Source organism: Diceros bicornis, chromosome 10 (assembly GCF_020826845.1).
Source record: "Diceros bicornis minor isolate mBicDic1 chromosome 10, mDicBic1.mat.cur, whole genome shotgun sequence".
Taxonomy (NCBI): domain Eukaryota; kingdom Metazoa; phylum Chordata; class Mammalia; order Perissodactyla; family Rhinocerotidae; genus Diceros; species Diceros bicornis.
The window spans coordinates 81,402,539-81,424,654 of NC_080749.1; the positions used below are offsets into that span (position 1 = coordinate 81,402,539).

General features: G+C 40.0%; 1 protein-coding gene across 1 annotated transcript; it reads left to right on the forward strand.

Annotated features, from left to right (window-relative positions):
* The first annotated feature begins 166 nt into the window (after positions 1-166).
* ICOS (inducible T cell costimulator) lies at positions 167-21,871 on the forward strand. The gene is made up of 5 exons (XM_058549665.1): positions 167-262; positions 15,622-15,960; positions 16,649-16,755; positions 17,744-17,828; positions 19,888-21,871. Exons 1-5 carry the CDS (start codon positions 205-207, stop codon positions 19,926-19,928), a joined length of 630 nt encoding a protein of 209 aa, XP_058405648.1. The 5' UTR covers positions 167-204; the 3' UTR covers positions 19,929-21,871.
* The last annotated feature ends 245 nt before the right edge of the window (positions 21,872-22,116 follow it).

Below are 22,116 nucleotides of genomic sequence, written 5' to 3' on the forward strand. Positions count from 1 at the left end.
ATTAAGCTTAACCCCCATAAGCAGAAATGCCTCCATAGAGCCATCGACAACTAAGAGACTCCTTCTTGACTTGATGGTAAGTGTGACACTACATCAACCCCCACAAACCCACTTCCTTTCTGGCAAATAGAAAACAACTGAGAACATGAGTTTGCTGTCAGCTTTGAGCACTGACGGAGAGGGCTGTGTCCGTCTCTGGCAAACATGAAGTCAGACCTCTGGTATTTCTTTCTCTTCTGCTTCCAAGTTGAAGTTCTAACAGGTAAGTGGCCTATTGAATATCTGCTATTAAGTTATAATTCCAGCAAACATTAATAAAAATCAAAAGTAGAAAAACTAGGCACCAAATAGAATTTTTTTTTTCTTTTTTGGAAGTAGGAAAAATTGCAGAAGAGCCCAAGAAACATGGCTAAGGGTGTTTGTCATCCACGTCACTGTTGATGGCATTGAGTTTGCATTGCTGCCTTTGATTCTGTGTTTTAAGACGAAGAAAAATGTTTCATTGGACTATTAAAATTTTAAATTACCTGCTTGGAGTTACCTTTAGTGGATGAAGTCGAAGACTGGCTTACTGTTCTCGGAGAAAGATGAAAGGCAAAATGACTTGTGCCTCCAGAATGAAAATTAAATTGTCCTGGCATTTGGGCTGGGTACTCTTTCTGAAGGAGAAAATAAAATGGAAGGGCTTTGAAAAGAAAGATTTTTATTTTAATCCTCTCTGGGTGGTCTGTTGTCAGAAATGCCCAGGCTGCCACAGAGTTTTTTCAACACCAGTGCGGGATGTAAAAACATTCCCTAGCCCCTGTAGACATTAAAAAAAATTATTCAGAAGGCTTGGATTCTTTCTCTCAAATGGTATAGATCAGACTTTATTAGAACAATTTAAATAATGCTGCCCACAACCAAATTAATATACGTGCTTCTGTTGCTTCTTACTCGGTACATTTTTGCATTACGTTTGTTTTGTCTTCAACTCTGAGCCATGTTCTGGAGGCTGAGAAAAGCAAAGAGAAATTATATTAAATTGGGACGTTCTGTCAACACTAGAAGTGAAAGAAGAGCTTTTCGTAGGTATAATCTTATCTAGAAGTAAATTTTGCAGTGGTACAAAGAAATATACTTTATTTTTCTCTCCAAAAAAAATAAAAAACAAAAGCAGATTGGTCAAATGTTTGCTCTTGTGGTAGCTCAAGGTGGCTCAGATGCCCTTAAGTAAAGAGGAATGAGGAATGAGGGTCTACTTATAATAAGTGCCAGGGGCAGTTCGGGACTGCTTGATGGTTTAACTGGGCCTCTTCTACAACCCAATGAAGGCCTTTAGCAGGATGAACAAGGAATGAATAGCTTCGGAATTAATATTCATTCATTCATTCACTTATCCATTCATTTACTCAGCACCAAGCATTTGCCACGCAGGAGTGCTGTATGTACAATGACAAGCAAAACCAGGTCAGTCGCTGTGCTCATGATGCTAACGGAGTGGTTGAGAGAGACATTAATCAAATAGTTCCATGAATTAATGGTAATTACCAGCAGAACTCAGTTCTATGAGAGGATGTTAGAGAGAAGCCTGTCTAGACTGGTGGGTGTGGAGGAGGGGCTGGAGAGCATGGTTCATCGAAGTTTTTCCTGTGAAAGTGGTACCTGAGCTGAGATGTGAAGAACAAGTAGGAGTAGATGGGGAGAAGGGCATGAGAGTGGGAAGGACATTCCATACCATGAGAAGAGTAAGTGCAGAAGGCCTGTGGCAGGAGGGAATGAAGGAAGGTCAGCCAACTGCAAGAAGGCAGATGTGCCTGAACACAGAGAGGGAAGTGGTTGGGGATGGTGCAAGATGAGGCTGAAAAGAAATGCAGAGGCCAAACCATTCAGATTGTATGGATTTTCCAAGTGAAGGATTTTGGATTTTCTTCCAAGAACATTGGTACAAGTCATTGAAGGATTTGTCTGTACCGCTAAAAAGCATCCTGATATGCCAAACCCATTTGGGCACTTATGGTGGTGACATTGTGCTCAGGAGATTTGAATTAGCAATGGTGTACTTTCTGAGGAGGGATGGACCCAGCCTAGGTTGAATTATTTCAAGTTGCCAGACTAAGCTGACGAATAAATTGTACTTCTAAAATGGTATTGACCTTAGATTCTAATGGAATAAAACCAGTGTTCGCTCTCATCACACAGAAAACTGTGCCACGTGACAGGCTGTTTTCCTGTTGACAGCTGGCATAATTGAGGCATGAATGGCTAAATGGTGATGGTAAATATGCTAACAACCTTCAAATTCAAAATATCACCTCAATGCATTTATCCAGCAACTACCATTTTTAAAAGCTCCAAACACAAAGTAAACTGAGCATTGCAGGCCCTTTCCTTTGCATATTTTTAATCCTCCCGACTTTGTAGGCTTGCTTATTCCACAAAAAGGTAGGTATTTTCAACTTCAGTTGATGTTTGAAGAATCTCAGACCAGGAAAGGCTAATTGATTTGTTGCATAGCATTTGTGGCAGAACCAAGATTAGAACTCAAATGTGCCTGACTTCAGTATCCACATTCTTTCCACACCGGGGTGCAGTGGCTCAGATATGACACAAATCTCAAAGAGAGAAATTCTCATCAGTTTTGTTGCTTGGTTGGTGAGTTAAGAGGTTGGAAATCATGGTGAGTCTCAGTCTTCTCTCGATTTCTATGTAAAATTTAACAAAGCTGTTGTCTTTTAATGATTCTGGCACAATAGGAGGCTCCTCATTGTAAAAGAATCTGGGAAAAATGTGAACCTCTAATTGCATTTAGAAGACGCTTTTTCTAGACCTTATGGGCAATGGGGACCATGCGGGTGACCAGATGAATTCTGGTTTTAGAAAGACCACTTTGAAAGCAGTGGAGTGGGAATGACAGATGTCAGATGGTGCTTAATAAATGTGCATGTCTCCTGACGTGTTCTGGGTGGAAACTGGGAGGATAATCCTCAGGCTCATTTTGAGCCATGCTTTTGTCACCAAGGCACTGAAGCGGTGACTCCTGAATTCCGCCACCTCAGGAAAAACAGCCCATTGGCATCTCCAGCCCCGGCCCCTCCTCAGAGCGCTGAGAGGAGTCTGTGGGGCTGAGCTGACCTTTGATTCCCTCCCAGCACCCGCTTCCAGTTCATGCTGGATTTAAAAAATTCTGAATTGTCAATCTTTTCTTTCTGTAGATGAATTTAGGCCATTCTCACTCAGCATGGTAAGCCTTTATTGATTTTATTCCTTCAATAGGATGTTTATTTCTATTTATTTTCCTTTGTTATAGTATCCTCTTTTTCTCTTTTGTATTTGTTGGTATGATGAAGTTTCTGTTAACTCCTCTTTCCCTCAGTAATGTGGAAGGTTGACTACACTTCTTAATTGACTAAGTCATTATCATGTTCAGAGCATCTTAATTGAATGTCTATTGATTTATTATTGTATTCAAATGAATGACAATGCCCTTGCCTGATGCCTACCCCCCTCCCTTTGACATGAGAATGTAGGAATGTTCTTTCCTTCCCTCTCTCATGCTGCTCCATTAGTGCACCCCTGCCCCATACAGAGGTTTTGTTAAAATAACTGAAAACTTGTAGTTGCAGGTCATTGCTAAGTTTCTTCTTACGGCATTTCTCTCCTGTTTCAAGGATTCTTTCTTTACACTTCACCTGTTTTCAGTGACAGCATCCTTCTTGCCATCTGCTCCTGGCTTGTGATCTCTGTTCTGATCCAATGATCAGAAGATTTCCATCATTTCCTTCAGATACCCTGAACTCTCTGAATTCCAGCAGGAGTAAAGATGTCTTCCCTTTACTCTGATGGGTGACTACCATCTTCTCTGGGAATCGGATTCCTGGAGTGCAGTCTTTTCTTTGAATAGTCTGTGGATATTCATTCACTGTCTGTTGGCTTCTAGGGTTGCAGGTGAAGAGTTCCATGCTAGTCTGATTCTCATTCCTTTGTAAGTAACTTAAAAAAAATTCTCTAGAATCTTGTAAGCTATTCATTTCAATATTGGAACTCAGGAATTCCAGCAAGATATGCCTGGTTCTGTGAGTGTTTTCATTAACATTGCTTGGGACTGGGTAAGCTTTTTCAATCTGCTGTTGTAAGTGGAGATTTTTTTGTTTTGTTTTTTAATATCAGGGATATTTTACTCCCAGTACCTTAATTAATCAAGAATTTTTTTGTCTTTTTTCCTTCTTTCTAGAAATGCCTGTTATTCTCATGTACAATCTTAAGTCCCTTGTTTTTTTATCATTAGTGAACAAAATGGCTTTCATAACTTGCCATTCCTGTTAACAACTCCCTCAGATGAAATAGAATATTATAGTTTTTTAATTACTAGCAGCATGTTCCCATTTCTGGGTAGAAACAGAATGTAGGTGTGCAGGGAGGCCCTCAATTCTCATCTGAGCTTTGCTTACTGTAAGATCCATAGACTTGTTTGACCTGAAAACAATGGCCTCAGTGTTTACAGTTGTAAACTGAGCAAAACCCATAACTTAAGCAATCTCCCTATGCTAAGAATATGAATTCATATGCAAAAAGATTTATTTGGCTTTGTGAATTTAAAAAGATATTTAAAAAACCATTTGTAGTCTTCAATACCCCCCAAAAAGGGCTACATTTGCTCCATAAATGGCATCTCTGTGCCACTGCTATTACAATAAACTGGGTCTATCAAATGGTACTTTTTGGTCATTCTAAGTAAAATAAGAATTTTGGCATTTGAAACTTTTTGTAAAAATTCAAAATTATATTTTGGAAAGTGGAACGGAAGTATGTAGAGAATATAGAACACGAATGAAAGCTGTTAGTTAAAAAATCTTTTCTTTTCACTGATTTGGCTTGGAAGTTTGATGAAAACAGACCAAGATTTGTAAGATTAAAGAGAGTCAGAAGTTGGGGAAACGAACCTCCTCTAGGACATGCACTACATACTCATGCCTGTATCTGCTTTTCTTAAGCAAAAGCTAAGAAGAAACACGTTGTCCTTAAGGAGGGTGACAGACTCAAGGGTTTTGATTCAGTCAACCACTGGTTCTGAGACAATCTTTTGTTTGTCTGAGCCATGTTGACATGGACATGGCACCTTCAACAAGCAATTAAAGATCTTAAATGTAACTTTTTGAATTTGAGAAATAAAACTTGTTACGGACGTCATTTATATTCCCCCACAGCTCAGCATCAAAAAAATCCATTCATGAGCAACAACAACAGGCACAACCTCTCCTGCACCCACAATTAAAGTTCTGTTCGTTTTGTCCTAAGTCTAAAGCAAAAATCTCGTCGAGCTCCTGTTTGTACTTATTTATTTACGATGAAAGTTTCTTGTGTATGTGAATCCATATTTTTACATTTCTAAAGGCAGGTGAGTTACAGAATAATCATTAAGAATTTAGACCTTGTCAGAGCAAGGGGCTGACTTTGTTGCAAGTTCAGATACACGGGCAGCTCAACACACAGTGGTTGATGGATGAGGATGTTGAGGGAAATGAGTGTGTTCAGCACAATGTAATTTCATATCTAAGAAATTATTTTATATATTTTTTGATGTATGATAACTATTTCAATCACAGAATACATATATGGCACCAATGTGAATACTGCTTTAAGTGTTTGGGATGATTATATACCAAGTACATCTCAAAGGAAAAGCAATATCTGAAAAAAAACTTCCAAATATAGCTTAATGCACTACGATGCTTTTTAAGAGTGTGGACTCCGGTCTCAGATTGTATAATTCAAATTATGGCTCCATCACATGTTGGCTCTATAACCTTGGGCCAGTTACTCAAGCCTCAGTTTCCTCATCTGTAAAATAGGGATAAAAATAGAAAATCTGACTTAAAAGGCTGTTAGAAACGTCAAATGATATATTGCATGTAATGCATTTAACACAGTACTCAAAACATAAGAAAAATTCAATGCTTAGAAGTTGTTGTTAGTATTTTTTGGAAACTTTTGAAAGCTTAGATATTTATATAACTTTCAGACCTATTGTGCTTCAGGGAATTGGCTGGGCGTCATTCAGTTTGAGTCTTTGACTTTGGCCTGGGAAACAAGTGTTCTCCAGTATCCAGTGAATGAGAGCTCTTGCTCTGTCTTTCTTTCTCCTCCCCTCAGCCCATTGCAGGACATTTACCAACCATGCTCATATTTTTCCACACATTCATTTATTTAATATTATTGAGCTTCTAATAGGTTCCAGGTCCTGAGATTATTTAGGTGACCATGATGAAGTCCTTATCCTTGTGAAGCTCATGGTTAAGTGAGAAAGATAGATAAAAATAATTATGATCTAAGCTTATATGCATTATAAATATACTGATGTAAGCAAAGTATTATTGAGAACATAGAGATAGGATTCTTTGTCTAGGGGCCTCAGGGACCAATTTAAAATGGTTCTTAAAGAATGAATGAGGGTTTCTAGGCAGATAAAGGGGGTAATTGGACATCCTAGTCTATGGAAACAGAAGTAACAATGTGAAAGGAATGGCCAAAAGGTTCACTCTGGCTTGAACTATGGTCCATGAGACTGTGAAAGGATTTTGTATCATGCCAAGAAAATTAATTTTTTAACTCATAAGCAACAATCTAATGGAGAGTTTTAGGCTGGAGAGTGAAATGCTTTTTAGAAGCACAGTTTTGGGGAGCAGCATTAGGGATGGACTTGGAGGGGCGAGGCTGTTGTTGAGAAGTCCAGTCAAGAAGATGCTTCCACAGATGACAGAAGACACGAAAATGTCCCAGATTGGCAATGGGAGTGGAGAAAAGAAATTGAATTCAAGAGATATCCTTGAGCTGGAGTCAATTGGACTAGGTGACCAATTGGATCAGGACAGTCAGAGGGGGGAGAAATGAGGAAGACTTTGAGGTTCCAAGGGTCAGACTACTGACTCCCTTAGAGGATGAGGTTTGAGTTTGTGAGTGAATATTGAATTCAGTTTGGAAGTGTTACTCTTGTTATGTCAGGGGATATCCTGATAGAGATGTTCAAAAGACGTTGGAAATACCCCCTGGAGCCGAGGGGGAGGTGGGCTGGAGAGAAAGGTGTGGGTTCCTGGGGTAGAGAAGAGAGCTGAAGCCTTCAGTGTAAACGAGTTCGCCCAGTGGACACCCTGTCTGTGCACCCAAGGGGCTGTGCGCAGCGGCTGAGGACAGGAAGTCACGTGGACATCGTGGTGCTGATGGAATTCCTTCTCCCTCCCCATCTGTGGAGAAGAATTGGGTTTATGTCATGTCTGTGATTTCCCTACTAGCACAATTTCAAATCAATGGCAATGAAATAACTAGAAAAGTAATTTGCTTGAAAATTAATTACTTCATGAATATTGCTACAAAGTTTTATAACACCTCTGGGATTTTTCCATTTTCATGAAGAAAATCAGTTTTTACTAGAAGACAATCAATCTTCCATTTTCCTTATTATATGCACTTAGAGGACCAAGGGTTGTTTTATCCTCCCTACAGAGTTCCTTGGAGAGTAAAAACAATTCACACGTTTCATGTATGTGTGAGTGTATATATAGTCTTTTGGCTTTTTGACTTTCTCTTCACTTTTCTTTATATTTTTTGGCTTTCTTTTCTGCAAATGTTAAGAATTTAGATGGGGTGTATTATGCTTACCCTTCCTACGAATTTCCATCACTTCTTTATAATATGGATGCCTTTGAATAATAATGTAAATATTAAAATGATGCATATATAAAAATATGCTAATCAGGATTCTAAAAATTTTAGCTATTAGACTCAAAAGAAATGACACTGCTTTTATGAAGGGTGAAAAAAGTGGTAAAAAGCACATTTTTTAAATGCCAGAATTTCTTTGTAAATGATCAAATGTAACAAAAACCTAATCTAAACATTGCAATTTTTAGGACTTCGCCTCTTATGTTACATTCATGTGCTGTGCTAAGCTAAAGCTTATCATTGTTGGATTACAGAAAACGTGTTTAGCAAGCACTATCAGTAATTGCGAACTCAGGAGATCTTATCTCGCTATCACTCTGGGACCTTTGTGGAGGTTTGTGGTTAGCAGTCTAAGTTAAGGAGAGTCAAGTTGAATTGCTGATTTGTCTCGCACCCCCTGCATGGCATGGGTTTTCTAAGTGTTTTTGCCAAAAGCTCTTCAACTGGGAAAGTACAATTGCTTACAAAGGGTCCTGGCAGATGGGTTCTGGCAAGATCCTCTCATGCTGAAGAAATGAAATAGTTCAGATATTGAAAGAATCAACTTGCAAATAAACTTCTGAACCATAGGGCAATTCTCAGGTGAATGACCTTTTCTTCAGAGATTTTCTTAACAGCCCTTAAAAAAGAAGATGCAAATGCTCTTATCCTTTAAAAACTTTGAAAACTTAAAGAGATCACCTAATATAAAGCCTCTGGTTTTACTCTTGAAAACATTAGTCTATTGATATCAACGGTAATGTTATAAAAATCATAGTTAGCAGTGGTTAACAGGTTTGAGCCTCTATTGCGAAGACTGTACCCTTTAGACATAGTATTCATGTGACTAAGAAGATAAAGTACCTGTTCTCTCTAGTACTCAGAGTCTAGGAGTACCAACAAGGAGTAAACAGATATGGTAGAAAAACAAAAACTAAGACTTAATATTCAGATTCTAAGACTCATCACCAGGAGTCAAGAGAACATATTCTCATTTGTGTTTTTAACAATGCATTAAATGCTAAAAGATATAGCATGGTGTTTATATCACAAATCACTAACACGCTGTGGTTATGAAACATCTGGGTGTATGTATTAGAACAATCATTGGTCCAGGAGCCCCTGTCCTGGCCATCCCTAGGGCAAATTTAATGACTGTGCACTCTGGAGGATCCACATATTCCACCAGGTTTAAACCTGTCCTCCCCTCCATAGACATAGAAGAGCCAAGAGAATCATCAATCATCTAAACAAGTCTGTATGAACCCAGTGGATATTTACAGGTGAAGAACCTGTGTCTTTAAAGCTCAAACAGATAATTTTCATGAGATCCTGACATCCCAGTTAAGGAGATGTCTTTTATGCTTGATTGTATATTTGCATGAACTTGTTTCCAGAAGAAAGGCGATATGGTATAGCTAACACCGGAATCATGTCCCAGCTATGAGCTGTGTAATCCTGGGCAAGATATTCACTTTTTTGACGCTAGATTAACTTGATAAATGTAAATGTAAAATGAAAGGCTGAATTGGACCATTTCTAAGAGTGCTTTTGGTTCTTACATTCTATAATCTACAATTCATCTCCTCAGATTTATAATATCACTGAGATCTACATATTCATTTGTTCATCCATCCATCCATCCATCCATCCATCCATCCATCCATCCATCCATCCAATAAATGTTTACTGTGACTTACTGTATACCAGGTGCTATTGTAGATACCTGGGATGGATTGGTGAAAAAGATCAACAAGGTCCTTGATTTTCAAGCTTACATTATAGTGGGGTAGCCAGACAATAAACAAACAAATAAACCAGATATTTTCAGACAATGATAAATACTTTATCTCAGGCAATATGCTAGAAAGTGACTAGGGGTGTACTTTGGATTAAGTGGTCAATGGTTGCTGGGGAAATAAGAAGCAGCCATAGGAAGATCAGAAAGAACATTCCAGGCAAAGAAACAACAAATTCTAAGCCCTGGGGACCAGCTTCTCTTGTCTGAGGCATCAAAAGAAGAGCAGTGCGGCTGTAGTGTAGTGAGTGGCCAGTATAAAATGGTGTTGGAGAGCTAGGGTGGGTCATGCAGGTCATGGAAACCAGGGCAGGAATTGGATTTCATTCTAAGTGAGATGGGAAGGCGCTGGATGTTGATGAGCAGGGCAAATGACGCTATCTGATTATGTATGTTTGAAGAATGTTCTGGCTGCCCTGAGGAGAATGGATGGTGGATGAGTGAGAGCGGAAAGTTAGGAGGCTCTGGAGTCCCAGAGAGAGGTGAGGCTGGTTTACGTCAGTTGCAGTTTACATGGGGGAGAAGTAGATAGATTCTACCAGACATGAAACAGAGGTACAAGAAATTAGAACTTCTTCCTGTAGACAGGTCCAACAGTGATCCTGCGGGACTCGGTCTGGAGTGACCACTGTCTAGCTTTGCGTGGCTGCTGCTTCCATTACACTTCCCTTGGCTGTTGCTAGTGTCACTTCAACCTTAGATTCAACCCAAAATCTTTCATGCGTCCAAGAGGTTGTGTGACCCCAGACAAATAATCTAACCTGTCTGGGCCGTCAGTTGACTGTACATGGAAGAATCGGACTTGCTGTATGATTTCTAAGGTTATCAGGTCTGACTACGAGTGATGCTGGGCAAAGGTTGAATCATGTTACAGGAAACACGAGCATGAAGGTAGGGGTGTTTACAGGGTGTCTAAAACATGGACAGACAGTGTATATGAGAATTTATGGGATTGGAGATGGTATGTTAGGGAGAGTGAGGAACATATCAAAGACAGTGTGAGAGAGGATATTGTGGAGGGTGATTTTATATTAAGAGATGGTGGATGAAGAAAATTTAAGCATGAGAAAAGGAAGAAAAAGACTGGTGAGGTGGACACTCACAAGTTTAACTACTGGCATGGCAGAGGAACTGACCAAACTTGATACCCAACCAATCAAAACAAACGCTGGTATAGAAATTGGTGCTATCGTGCTACTACCCCTGGTTGAATACTAGACTTGGAGATAAGAACCCCAGGGAGGGTGGAGGAAAGATTCTAACTGCTTCTTCAGTTATAAGAAACGAATGTATTCAGATTTTCCTTAAATTGTTTGTCTTTCCATGAAATGCTTTACTCATGGTCATAGGGGTGATCTCCTTTTGATACTATTCTTCAAATGTCACCAAGGCTAAGGGGAATTTGTGATCAGGCGTTGGAGCAGATCTGTTCTATAGGTGCCAAAGTAATTATGAAGCAATTGGTTAGATGCCAGAAACCAGAGTTTCTTTAGTTGAAAACAGTTAAATTGCAGATTTAGAGTTGCCAAATTGTTTTCCAGATGAAATCTTAAGCACTGGGGATGTGGAAACTCAAGTCAGGCTTCTTATCATTACATTTAGTAATAAAAAGGTGACCTAGGAAGTTTTTAGACTAAAAATGATACAAAGAGAAATTAAGCGTGTCCAGTGGAAACGACACTTTGGAATCCCCAGTTACTCCTCTGATGTCAATGGCACACACCCTTGGCACTGCCACTAGCAAAAAATTGAGGTCGTCTTCCTAACCCTACCTAAATACTTTTATGGGCAAGGAAGATAGTCTCATTCATCTTCATCTCTCCTGACTCCCTGGAACAGCCTAGTATTATGCCGGGACTGAGAGAGGATTATGGGAACACGGTTTCTCCTCTGGAGGACCCGACAGCAAAGCAATGGGTCTCTCAGTTGTTTGTAGTCTCATCTGGATATGTTCTGATCCTGGATCCATAGGGAGTGAGTGTTGGAAAGAACTTTAAGATGTTTTGCTCTCACTTCCTTTATCACAGATGAAGAGACTGAAGTCCAGAGGGGTACTCTAGTCACAGAGGCTTGCTAATGGCAAAGCCAGAATTTGCCTCTGGTTTCCTTGGGAATCACTGCATTGAACTTGGACCCTGTACCGCCGACCACCATATTTCATCTTGCGTTGGGTTATAAGTCACAGTGTGGGCACAAGAGGGGAGAAAGCTGCTGACAAATCATCTTCAGAAGTAGAAGGCATTGCATCTACGACTGTGTGTGCACACCGTGGCCGTGGACACTTTTGCTTCAAGATCTCTTTGTGGTTTACTTGCTGCCATTCTCAAGTCCTTGGGAAATTTGCTCTGAACATTTCTAAAGGATCTGAGAACCAGCCTCCTGATTTTAACTTCCGCAGCAGATGGTAGAGACATAAGCATCAAAACAATAGTAGAGCAACATAATTTCCTCTCAGACAAGCACGTCCCCAAGCAAAACACCTTCCATTTCAATCGGATATAGACTGCATCTCCCCTCAGGCCATCAGTTCTTTCCTCTTTGCCTTTTGCTTACATTGTTCCCTCTGTTTTTAAAATGAAATGAGCATTATTTTCCTTCTCTATACTTTTAAAACTTTTTAATTCTAGAAACAAACATCTATACAGAAAAGTGAACAAATATAAATGTACAATTTAATGCATAATTATAAAGCATACCACCTCACTCCCGCAGTCACCACAGGTTAAGAAATGAAACATCGTCAGCTCACAGAAGGCTTTCCACTCCTGTGTTTTCCTTCCTGATTCCACTGTTCTCCTCCTTTATACGAACTGTTAGACTGGATTCTGTGATATTCATTTAGATTATATATTCTGCAAGAAATTGCAACATGCATATTTCACTTATCAAAGTTCCAAGTTACATATACCTTTACTATCCTCCTAGACAATATGTTCTAGGTTGACAGGTCATTTCTTTCAGCACATTGAAGATATAGGTCATAATTCCACTGTATCAGGGCTTTTATTGTTGATGTTGAGACATCACCTGTCAGTCTAATAGTTGCTACTTTGAAGGTGATCAATCTCTCTTCTCTGCCCGCTTTTAGGATTTTCACTATGATATGTCTAGATGTGCATATTTGAAAAAAATCTACATGCCAGCCTGGTGGCATAACCATTAAGTTCGCGTGCTCCACTTCAGCAGCCCTGGGTTTGCGGGTTCAGATCCTGGGCACAGACTGACGCACTGCTTATCAAGCCATGCTGTGGCAGTGTCCCATATAAAGTAGAGGAAAGGTGGGCACAGGTATTAGCCCAGGGCCAATCTTCCTCAGCAAAAAAAGGGGAGGATTGGCAACAGATGTTAGCTCAGGGCTAATCTTCCTCACATACACACACACACAAATCTACTTGTAATTTGCTGGGATTCTTGAATCTGTGGATTATGACTAATTCTGAATAATTTTGCTAACCTATTTTCCAGTTCATCAGCTTTCCCTTTAGCTCTGTCTAATATGATCTTTACCTATCCATTGAGTTTTAATCTCAGTGTGGGTTTTTTTTTTGCCAGTTTTAGTCGGTTCTTCTTCAAATTAGTTGACTTTTTTTTTTTTTTAGTTTCCTATGCTCTGCAGATATTGTTACAAGTTTAATTTTTATTTCTGTTTTGGAGATCTGATAATTCAAAGATATAATTATTTGTGGGTTTGTTTCTGTAGTCTGTTGTTTTTGTTATCTTGTTTCCTTGCATGTCTGATTATTTTTTATGGTGTGCTCGTCATTGTATTTAAATATTATTTGTAGAAACGACTTGAGGCCTAGGATGTAAATCTTTTCTTTCTAGAATAGTTTGCATTTTTACTTTCAAAAGCCTAGGGGTAGTAATAGTCCAAAATCATCTTAAACAAAGTTCAAGGATTGAGGTTTTCCAGACTATTGAAGTGACTCGAAGGTGGGTTTCAATCTGCACAGGGGCTGGTTTACTTCTGGTTTGCCTGTATTCCAAGGATGGAACTCTTTGGAGTCCCAGATTTTTGAGGGGAGGGTCTTCTACTAGATTTCTCACTTTGTAGACTCTAGGAGTTGAGACAGAAAAACAAAAGTTTGAATCTGGGAGAACAGCAAATGCTCTTAGAGTAAAAGCAGCTTCCAAGCTCTGCTCATCTCTCTGGTTCTCCAAATTTAACCTAGTAATTTTTCTTCCTTTTGTCATCTCTTTAATCCTTTTAATAATATTTTTAGACACTTTGTTCAGCATTTTTGGTTGTTTTGGTGTGGGAATTAGTTTGAATAATCTGGACATAACTGAAAAGTAGAACATGTGTGTGTATTTTCACAATCAAATTCCCCAAGTTGAAAATCTCTTCCCTAGTAATATGAGAGACATCAGTTAAAGCCTAGAGATATTAAACAAAGTAAGAAACTGTGGTGAATCTTAAATAAAACTAAAGCAACCAGTACAAGCAGAGTTGTGGTAAATGATCCCCTTCCATAACGCTAGCCCTCTTATAAATTGGAGCAATTCTTCCAGAAAGCAATATGGCAATACAGAGTGTTATAATAATGTGTAACATTTACAAAAATAACATTTTGACCAAATGTTATAATATTTACATAAAAGCAAAATGCTAAAAATAACCCCAATGTCCAACATTAGTGAAATGCTTTAATAAATTATGATAGATTAACATTATGGACTATTATATAGTCATTAAAAAGGATAATTATAATAACTACGTAAAAAATGGAATGTTTATGGTATAACATTCACTGACAACAGTAGAACACAAAATAATATGTTTGCTATATAAAACAAGTATAAAGAGCAAAAATACGCAAATGATATCTCTATTTCACTGGAGGACTAGGTAATTCTTTTTTCTTAAAAACTCTTTACGCTTGTTACATACTTTTCTCAAGACAAAAGACAGAGATTTCAAAACTTAAGTAAAGAACTGTCATGCTAATAATTTTTCCCAAACAGTTTCAGCATGAAACTTTCTCATGTTAAAAAAAGAAAAAGAAGGGGGCCAGCCCAGTGGCACAAGCGGTTAAGTGCGCATGCTCCGCTTCATCGGCCATGGATTCGCAGGTTCAGATCCCGGGCGTACACCAATGCACCGCTTGTTAAGCCATGCTGTGGCGGCGTCCCATATAAAGTGGAGGAAGATGGGCACGGATGTTAGCCCAGGGCCAGTCTTCCTCAGCGAAAAGAGGAGGATTGGCATCGAATGTTAGCTCAGGGCTGATCTTCCTCACACACACACACACACACAAAAAAAAAAAAACAAGAAAAAGAAGAAAGAAAAAGAAAAAAGGAAGGCAAAGATCAGTTTGAACTTAAAACCTAACAACTCAGAATCTGCAACCAGGCCAAAGCCATTTCACCTGCTTCCCTCTGTGAGCCCTACGCAGCTCATGAAAACAACCTTGGCTTCCTGGAAGCTTACAATTTATTAAAAGAGTGGAAAAGTAAACAGCAACCTGGAGCTCACCTTTGTCCTCAGACCTCATTCAGTTCTCGATGGTGTGCAAAGAAGACACATTTCTATCATTTGAAAATGCTTCATCCGTCCTTTTACTCTCTAGCAGGAGGGTATAGTGTAAATATATATAATCATCCATTTTCAGTTTAAGCTATTTTATACTTTTAAAAGTTTTTGTCCTAAGCTACACCTTTCCCCAAATCTCTCCTTGTTTGACTAAGTGCTAATCCTCCTCAACTTCAATTTCAAAAGTCACTGCTACAGTGGCATTTTCTGATTCTCCAATCAAAATTAGACCCCAACCCACCTGCCTTACTCGAGGAGCACTGCATTCCTGGCACGGATTACGGGGCATTACTACATATTCGTTCACCATCTTTCTCCAATAATGAACGCTGCTGAAGGGCAGGAAGCACATCTGTGCGATTCATGCCCTGCAACCGTATGATTTCACATATTACACGCCATACAGTCATATACGACATGCAAGCGCCCGGTTAGGTTTTCTCCTCAGCAGCTTCACCTTTGGTCTTGTGCTCTTTTTTGGTTGTGGGGGTCTTTCATTTGGGTGCAGTAGAGGTGGCTTTATGAAGAGATTACTTCTCTGTTCGAATATAATGATTAGGCCAACGTATTCAGAAAGCGTGATGTTTGCTCTGCTGTCTTTCTTTTTATCCAGGAAAAATCAATGATTCTGCCAAGTCTGAGATGTTTACATTTCACGACGGAGGTGTACAAATTTCATGCAAATACCCCGAGACTGTCCGGCAGTTTAAAATGCAGCTGCTGAAAGGGAGGCAAGTCCTCTGCAACCTCACGAAGACTGAGGAGAGCGGAGACACGGCGCCCGTGAGGAGCCCGAAGTTCTGCCAGTCTCAGCTCTCCAACAACAGTGTGTCTTTCTTCCTGTCTAACCTGGACGCTTCCCACGCCAGCTACTACTCCTGCAAACTCTTCGTTTTTGATCCTCCTCCTTTTCTAGAAGACGTTCTTAGCAAAGAATATTTGCATATTTATGGTAAGACATTGTTTTCATCTCCCAGACTTAAAAATACATACACATTTTGACGATTTTCTCACTAATGAAAACAATTAAACAAATAAGTATCTTTTGTGTTGGAGTTGATTTAAGTGCAATTGATGGCAATCATTTATGATGAAAATATGCAAGGGATGATTTATTATTAATAATAAAAATTAGTATTAATCAGTCATAGGCAATTTAATCATGAAGACTGCTGAGTTAGAAATAGGTCATGTTGTCTTTAAAACACATATGCCATTAAAATCAGGGAAAAAAGTTAAGACAAATGCTCAAACCCATGGCTTAATGGCTATAGCCTCTATTTACCTAAGGTTTAAGGTTTGTGTTTTATGCTGGGTTTGAAGTGAGGTGATTGAAAATAATAGTTTTATATCATTGCTTTTCCTACTTACTGCAAAATAGAGACAGAAAAGCCCTTTTTATTAACCACATTTGTAAACATATACGTGTATAGAGTCTTTTAGGTTTTAGTTTTTGGATCCTTGCTCTAATACTAAGATAATATTATTTACCATTTACTGGATTTCGTGATTGTAATGAAGAAAAGCTTCGTGTGATTAAATAGCTCTTTTAAGTTTGGTAAAAGCACTTGTGATGCAACACAGAAAGAGAAGATTTGATTCTCAGACTTTTTCCTTAGCATGTCTGTTTTCCAACCCAGAATCACAGCTTTGTTGCCAACTGAAGTTCTGGTTACCCATAGGATGTGCGGCTTTTGTGGTGGTCTACATTTTCGCCTGTGTACTTATATGTTGGCTTGTGAAAAAGGTGAGCAATTTCTACCTTTTCTTGCATCTGTTCTACTGAGGAATATCAGTGGTTATTTACTGCACATACTGCTCTTGCCAGAGCAATTTAATCAACAGGTAGATGATTTCTTTTCCTCAAGATATATCTACTAATTCGGCTACTAACTTGGAACAAAAGCTCATTTATTTTACAGCCACTGTATTCCAAAAAGGAGTCAATGGCTTAGAGAGAGAGATATTATTATTATTATTCAAAAGAGAAAAGGAAATTGGGTCCAAGGAAGACAAAAAGTCAGGAGAAAAATTAAAACATAAAAATAGACGCTTCTAACTTTTAAAAATTATTAAATGTGGGCAGCAAATTTGATTCTAAGCTTCGTAAGAGTTAAAGCAAAGACGAAACAATTAGTTGTCACTCAACTGGTCAAGTAAAAACCAATCAGCGAGAACATCTTAGAAGGTGCCAGGAGCAACTGGGAAGGAAACAGCCAGCTTCTTTACATGGTGAGTTATTAGGACTCCTTGCTTTTAAAGAAAACCACCGAAAAGCTAAGCATAAAGATAAAACAACACCAACAATGACAACAGCAAAATATCTCTGTGCTGGGGGATGTGACTTTTAGTCTTTCACAATACAGGTTCCCAGTCTGCATATTCTGCAAGTACGTCCACTGGGTCATCACTGACCAGACAGTGTGTATATCTGCGCAGAACGGCACTTGACAAGAGAGATAAAGAAGGAAGAGAGTGGGAGAGGGCCCATGATCTAAGTCTACTGGGGAAGGAACAATAAAGGCAAAAAGGAGGAAGGAGGTTCGGCAGAAAGCTCTTTTCATATTGGACTCCTGCTTAGCCTACAGTCAGGAGCCGAAGTCACACTGTAACACGTCTGTTATATACTACTTCAACAAAGACTAGAAAACAGCAAAAACAAACAAGAGCAGCAAACCAGGGATGGATATGGGGAAGAGTAGCTGACAAACCATGTTTCTGACTTTTTCTTCCAGAAGTATCGCTCCAGTGTGCACGACCCTAATAGTGAATACATGTTCATGGCCTCAGTGAACACAGCTAAAAAGCCCAGACTCGCAGGTACAGCTCCATCTGGGGGTTTGGGAAGGGAAGAGCTCTTGACATTAAGCCTGGAATTTTAATTCTTATTTTAAAGGAAGAGAAAATGTCTCTCAGGCCTAATTTTAGTATTTTCTGTGAAAGTCTGAATTTTCACTTTAACTGAATTTATGTTTTCTGAAGTACATTGAAAACAAACAAACAATAAATTTGTAAACCACTATTAAAAATAAACAAACAAAAGTTCATAAGCCACTATTGTATCAGAGCAATTTTCTAATTGATATTTCAAGAATAGAGATGATTCTAAGTCTTCCTTGTTAAAAATGTAAATTACTGAGTGAGGCACTGTGGGGGCTACACAGATATATGCAGATTTGGGACTGAGATTTGGAAGAGAGATCTGGGCTGGTGCTACCAAGGAGAAGAAGGAGAAATTGGTGAAGATATTCAGTTATTTCGATGTAAAGAATGTGAGGTTTAGGGGACTTGGATGGCCGCAGAAGGCGTTAGGTGGGACTTTGACCTTCTCCGTGGAGAGAGGGTTGTCACATTGTGGAGCATCCAGAAAGTCTGAAGCATCCATTGTGGAAAATCTGTAATCCTAATGCCTTTGAGGTTGCAATGATGTGAGGCAGACGGTGAGACAGAAGCCACCACATTTTTGCCACCACTCAGTGGAGAAGGACTGTATAAAAGGCAAGCACATAGCGTCTGTTGTCATGGAATTATAGCATGCGGAGGGAGCCAAATGCTCCTTTAGTCCATCTTCTCATTTTTTAGATGAGACAGATTGATACCAACTGATTCCTTTGGTTCTCCAGAGACACTAGCAAAGAGCTTGTGTTTCATTATTTTGCTATTAAAATCTTTTCTCTCGGTCTCTGTGCTCGTAATAATGTGTTCTGCCTTAGTGGACCCCTGAAAGCAGACCCTGAGACAGACACCTGAGTGCAAGTAGTTCATTTGGAAGGTGACCGCAGGAGGAAGGGGTGAGGGAGCAGGGAGAGTGAGACGGACAAGGAGGAAAAGCAAATGAAGGGTACTTTACCAAGGTCTCAGCTAGAGGCCACAGGACCTCTGAGACGTGTGCGGATGTCTCCCAGACTGTTCTCCTGAAGAAAGCAAGTAGGACATCTATCTGCTGGCGCCCGTCCCCACTGGCTTGGGGTTGCCTGCAGGGGGCATTAATTCTCCCTTGTTCCTGAGCTGTGCCAGGTGCTTGGGATGAGCCTGCTTTCAAGTGTTCAGAGAAAGCCTTGAGGCAGAAAAGCAGCGAAATGCACGGGAGGGCTATTTTGCTCGAATGGTCAGCATGTGCAGAAGTGTCCCCTCCAGCTGTGGCTGCAATCAAAGGTGGCCGGTTTCATACCCAACTGCCAAGCCTAGCATATACCTTGCAATTAGATGTAAAGTAATAATAACTGTGAAAATGGCCAGAGTGTAAGCTTCTTGAGGGTAGGCAGGTCTTTCTTCTGTATTCTGAAAGCATTATGCACACACAATTCCCTGCAGAGCATGACCAGCACTTCTGTAAAATAGGCTTCATAAAATTTCTGGAGGGTAGGTCCCCAAACAGATGACTCCACAGGCTTAGCACACAGCAGGTGCTCAAGAGATGTTTATTAAATAAATAAATGAATATTTAATCTAGGTCAAATATTTATTGGATGATTATTACATGAATAGCACCATACTGAGTAATGTGTGTTGGGTAGAGGGAGGGGAGACCCAAGGCAGTCCTTGTCTTCAGTTTGTAATGTCATTGGGAGAGGAGATGTGTTGGCATGGAGAGTTGGAGTCACATGATAGTGTCAAAAGTCCTCAATTAACGGCAAAGTATAGCGTTCAGATAATGTCTGCCATAGAAGTTGAGACTGGGCTGGGTAAAACTTCACGGGAAATGTGCAACTGCTGCTGGGTTTTGGAGCATAAGAAGAATCTGGATGGGGTGTATGTGTGTGTGCACATGCGTGTGCGTGTGTGTGTTTTTACAAGAGGCAGAGGAAAGGAGAAAGCTTGTTGAAGGTTATTGGCACATGGAGAGCTTTTAAAGAATTCTTGCTAAATTTTGTTACAGATGTGACCCGTCATATGGAAGTCTCTGGCACCCAGGCGTGAACCACGTTGGCCAGCTCCCTCCAGCTTGAAGTGCAAGATTCTCTCATTTCCTGAACCACGGAGAGTCTGACCTGATTTGACTGCATACATCTTCTACTGGTGTTCTGTTCAGTCTGGACCAGTGGCTCTGTCAGTCAGCAGGGATTTTAACAGACTGCCTCAGCACTGTTGAGTTCTCTCAAAACCAACACCCGCTCGCAACCAGCTTTCTAGCAAGCCCAGCTCATGCTCACACATAGACCTCACTGGGACGGAATTCCTGTCTGCACACGTGCTTCTAGCAATGCACCAGCTAGTAAACACACACGATCTACAAAAATTTTTTAAAGATGCTAAGGGTACTGAATCTGCAAAGCAATAGGGCAACCCAGGGCCAGCATCTGTCTGCAGTTCACTAACAGACTACCTCTTCTTCCAGTAGGGATGGGCATTTCAATCAGACAGTAGAGGGAGATGCTTCAAAACTGTAGTTATTTTATTTCTGAAGTGTGGACATGTAACTATAGTATGCTAACACATTAGTTCACAGAGCTCTTTGAGCCCCTGTTCACCACTCCACCAAGAGTTCAGATGCCTCTGCTGCCCTCACTTTTCCTTTTTAAAAACGCTTCTACATGACTACTTGACAGACACTCTGCGTAGGGAGCTATGTCTACGTTTCTTCCCTCCTCTGCTCGATTTTATATATATATATATAGTGGCAGCCTAATGACTATAACTTGCCTACCTTCTTCCTACAAGCATGTTTTTGCTCCAGAAAGACATCTTATTTATCTTACTTCCCCAGATTTAGTCAGAATGGTTTACTTTGTTGACTTACTGACGTTAGTGGCAGGAAACGTTGCCCAGAATCAAAAGCGACTTCATTTTGTGATACTGTTTTCTACCATTATCTATGTTTTCATGGTGCTATTAATTACAAGTTAGGCTATTTTTGTAGATCATATTCAAACTGCAAACAAACAAAACCATCTTTCACTGTCAAGCACTGTCCTGGGGGTGGAGCCAATGATCCCTTCAGCACGGAAGCTGCAGTTCCCAAGGCCACTGCCGAACTGTAGCAGTGCTGCCTCTGGCCTGGACAGGCTGGAACGGCCCCCATCAGTCTGGAGCCGCCATGCAGACCTGGGGGAATTCCAAGGTCTCTTGAGCCAGGGACAACCCCGTGCTCTTGCCCCCAGAGTCTGGAGTCACCCTGGGGACCACAGTGGGTCTGCCTGCACTTGTACCTCCAGGATCTGTGAAGAAGCACAGCTGTGTCAGGGGACATCAGCGTGATTCCCTCTCCTGGAACCCACTCAGTCTGGAAACTGGCCATGGCCCTTAGAGATAGTCTTCCTTTGAATATGATTTGGTTGGAAAGATTTTTAAATACATGTAACGTGATTATTCTTAGCTGAAATATTTTCTCCTCTTCCTGTCTGCATGCCCAAGGCTTCTGAAGCAGCCAATGTGTATGCAACAACATTTCTAACTTTAGGTAAAACGAGATTATTTACTGGTTTTAAAATTGGTAGCTGCCTGCTTATGTTTACTTGAAAAGTGAGACCTAATGTGTCATTGTGCATGCTTATATTATTTTAAGCGTGTGTAATGCTGGATGTGTACAGTACAGTACTGAATTTGTAATTTGAATCAAGAATGGTGTTCTCTGTTTCCAGCTGACGTGGACACCCTGGCTGGCTTTGCAGAGGTGTTCCCTGAGTTGTTAGCAGCTTTCTGTGGGGGGCGGGGTGGGGAGGAGAGCCTCCACGTGGCCTGTGGGGCCTGGTTGTTGGAGTTGTGCCCTGAAGCATCCTCACCCTCAGCACTGGATATTTCAAAGTGAATTATTAAAGGATATAATTTCTGTGAAATAAAAACTGGTTTTAAGAGGAGCTAATGAAATAGATTTTAGTAGTAGTAGGAAACTCAAGAATAAACATTTGATTCAGCAACTGAAATATACCTCACAGTGTTTTCTTGGGGGGAGGGAAATGATTACTTACAAATTTGACCTTGTTCTTGAAGATGGTTACATTGCTTGGAACAGTTGCTCTTTTCGTTTTCATTTTTTAAAAAACTTTTGAAACAACCACAAACTTATAAAAAATATGGAAGTACAGCAAAAAGACTGCTCTTTTCCTGAGTAAGTTTCTGACCTAATGCTCTATCATCTCTGAATAGTATGTATTTCCTATAAACATTT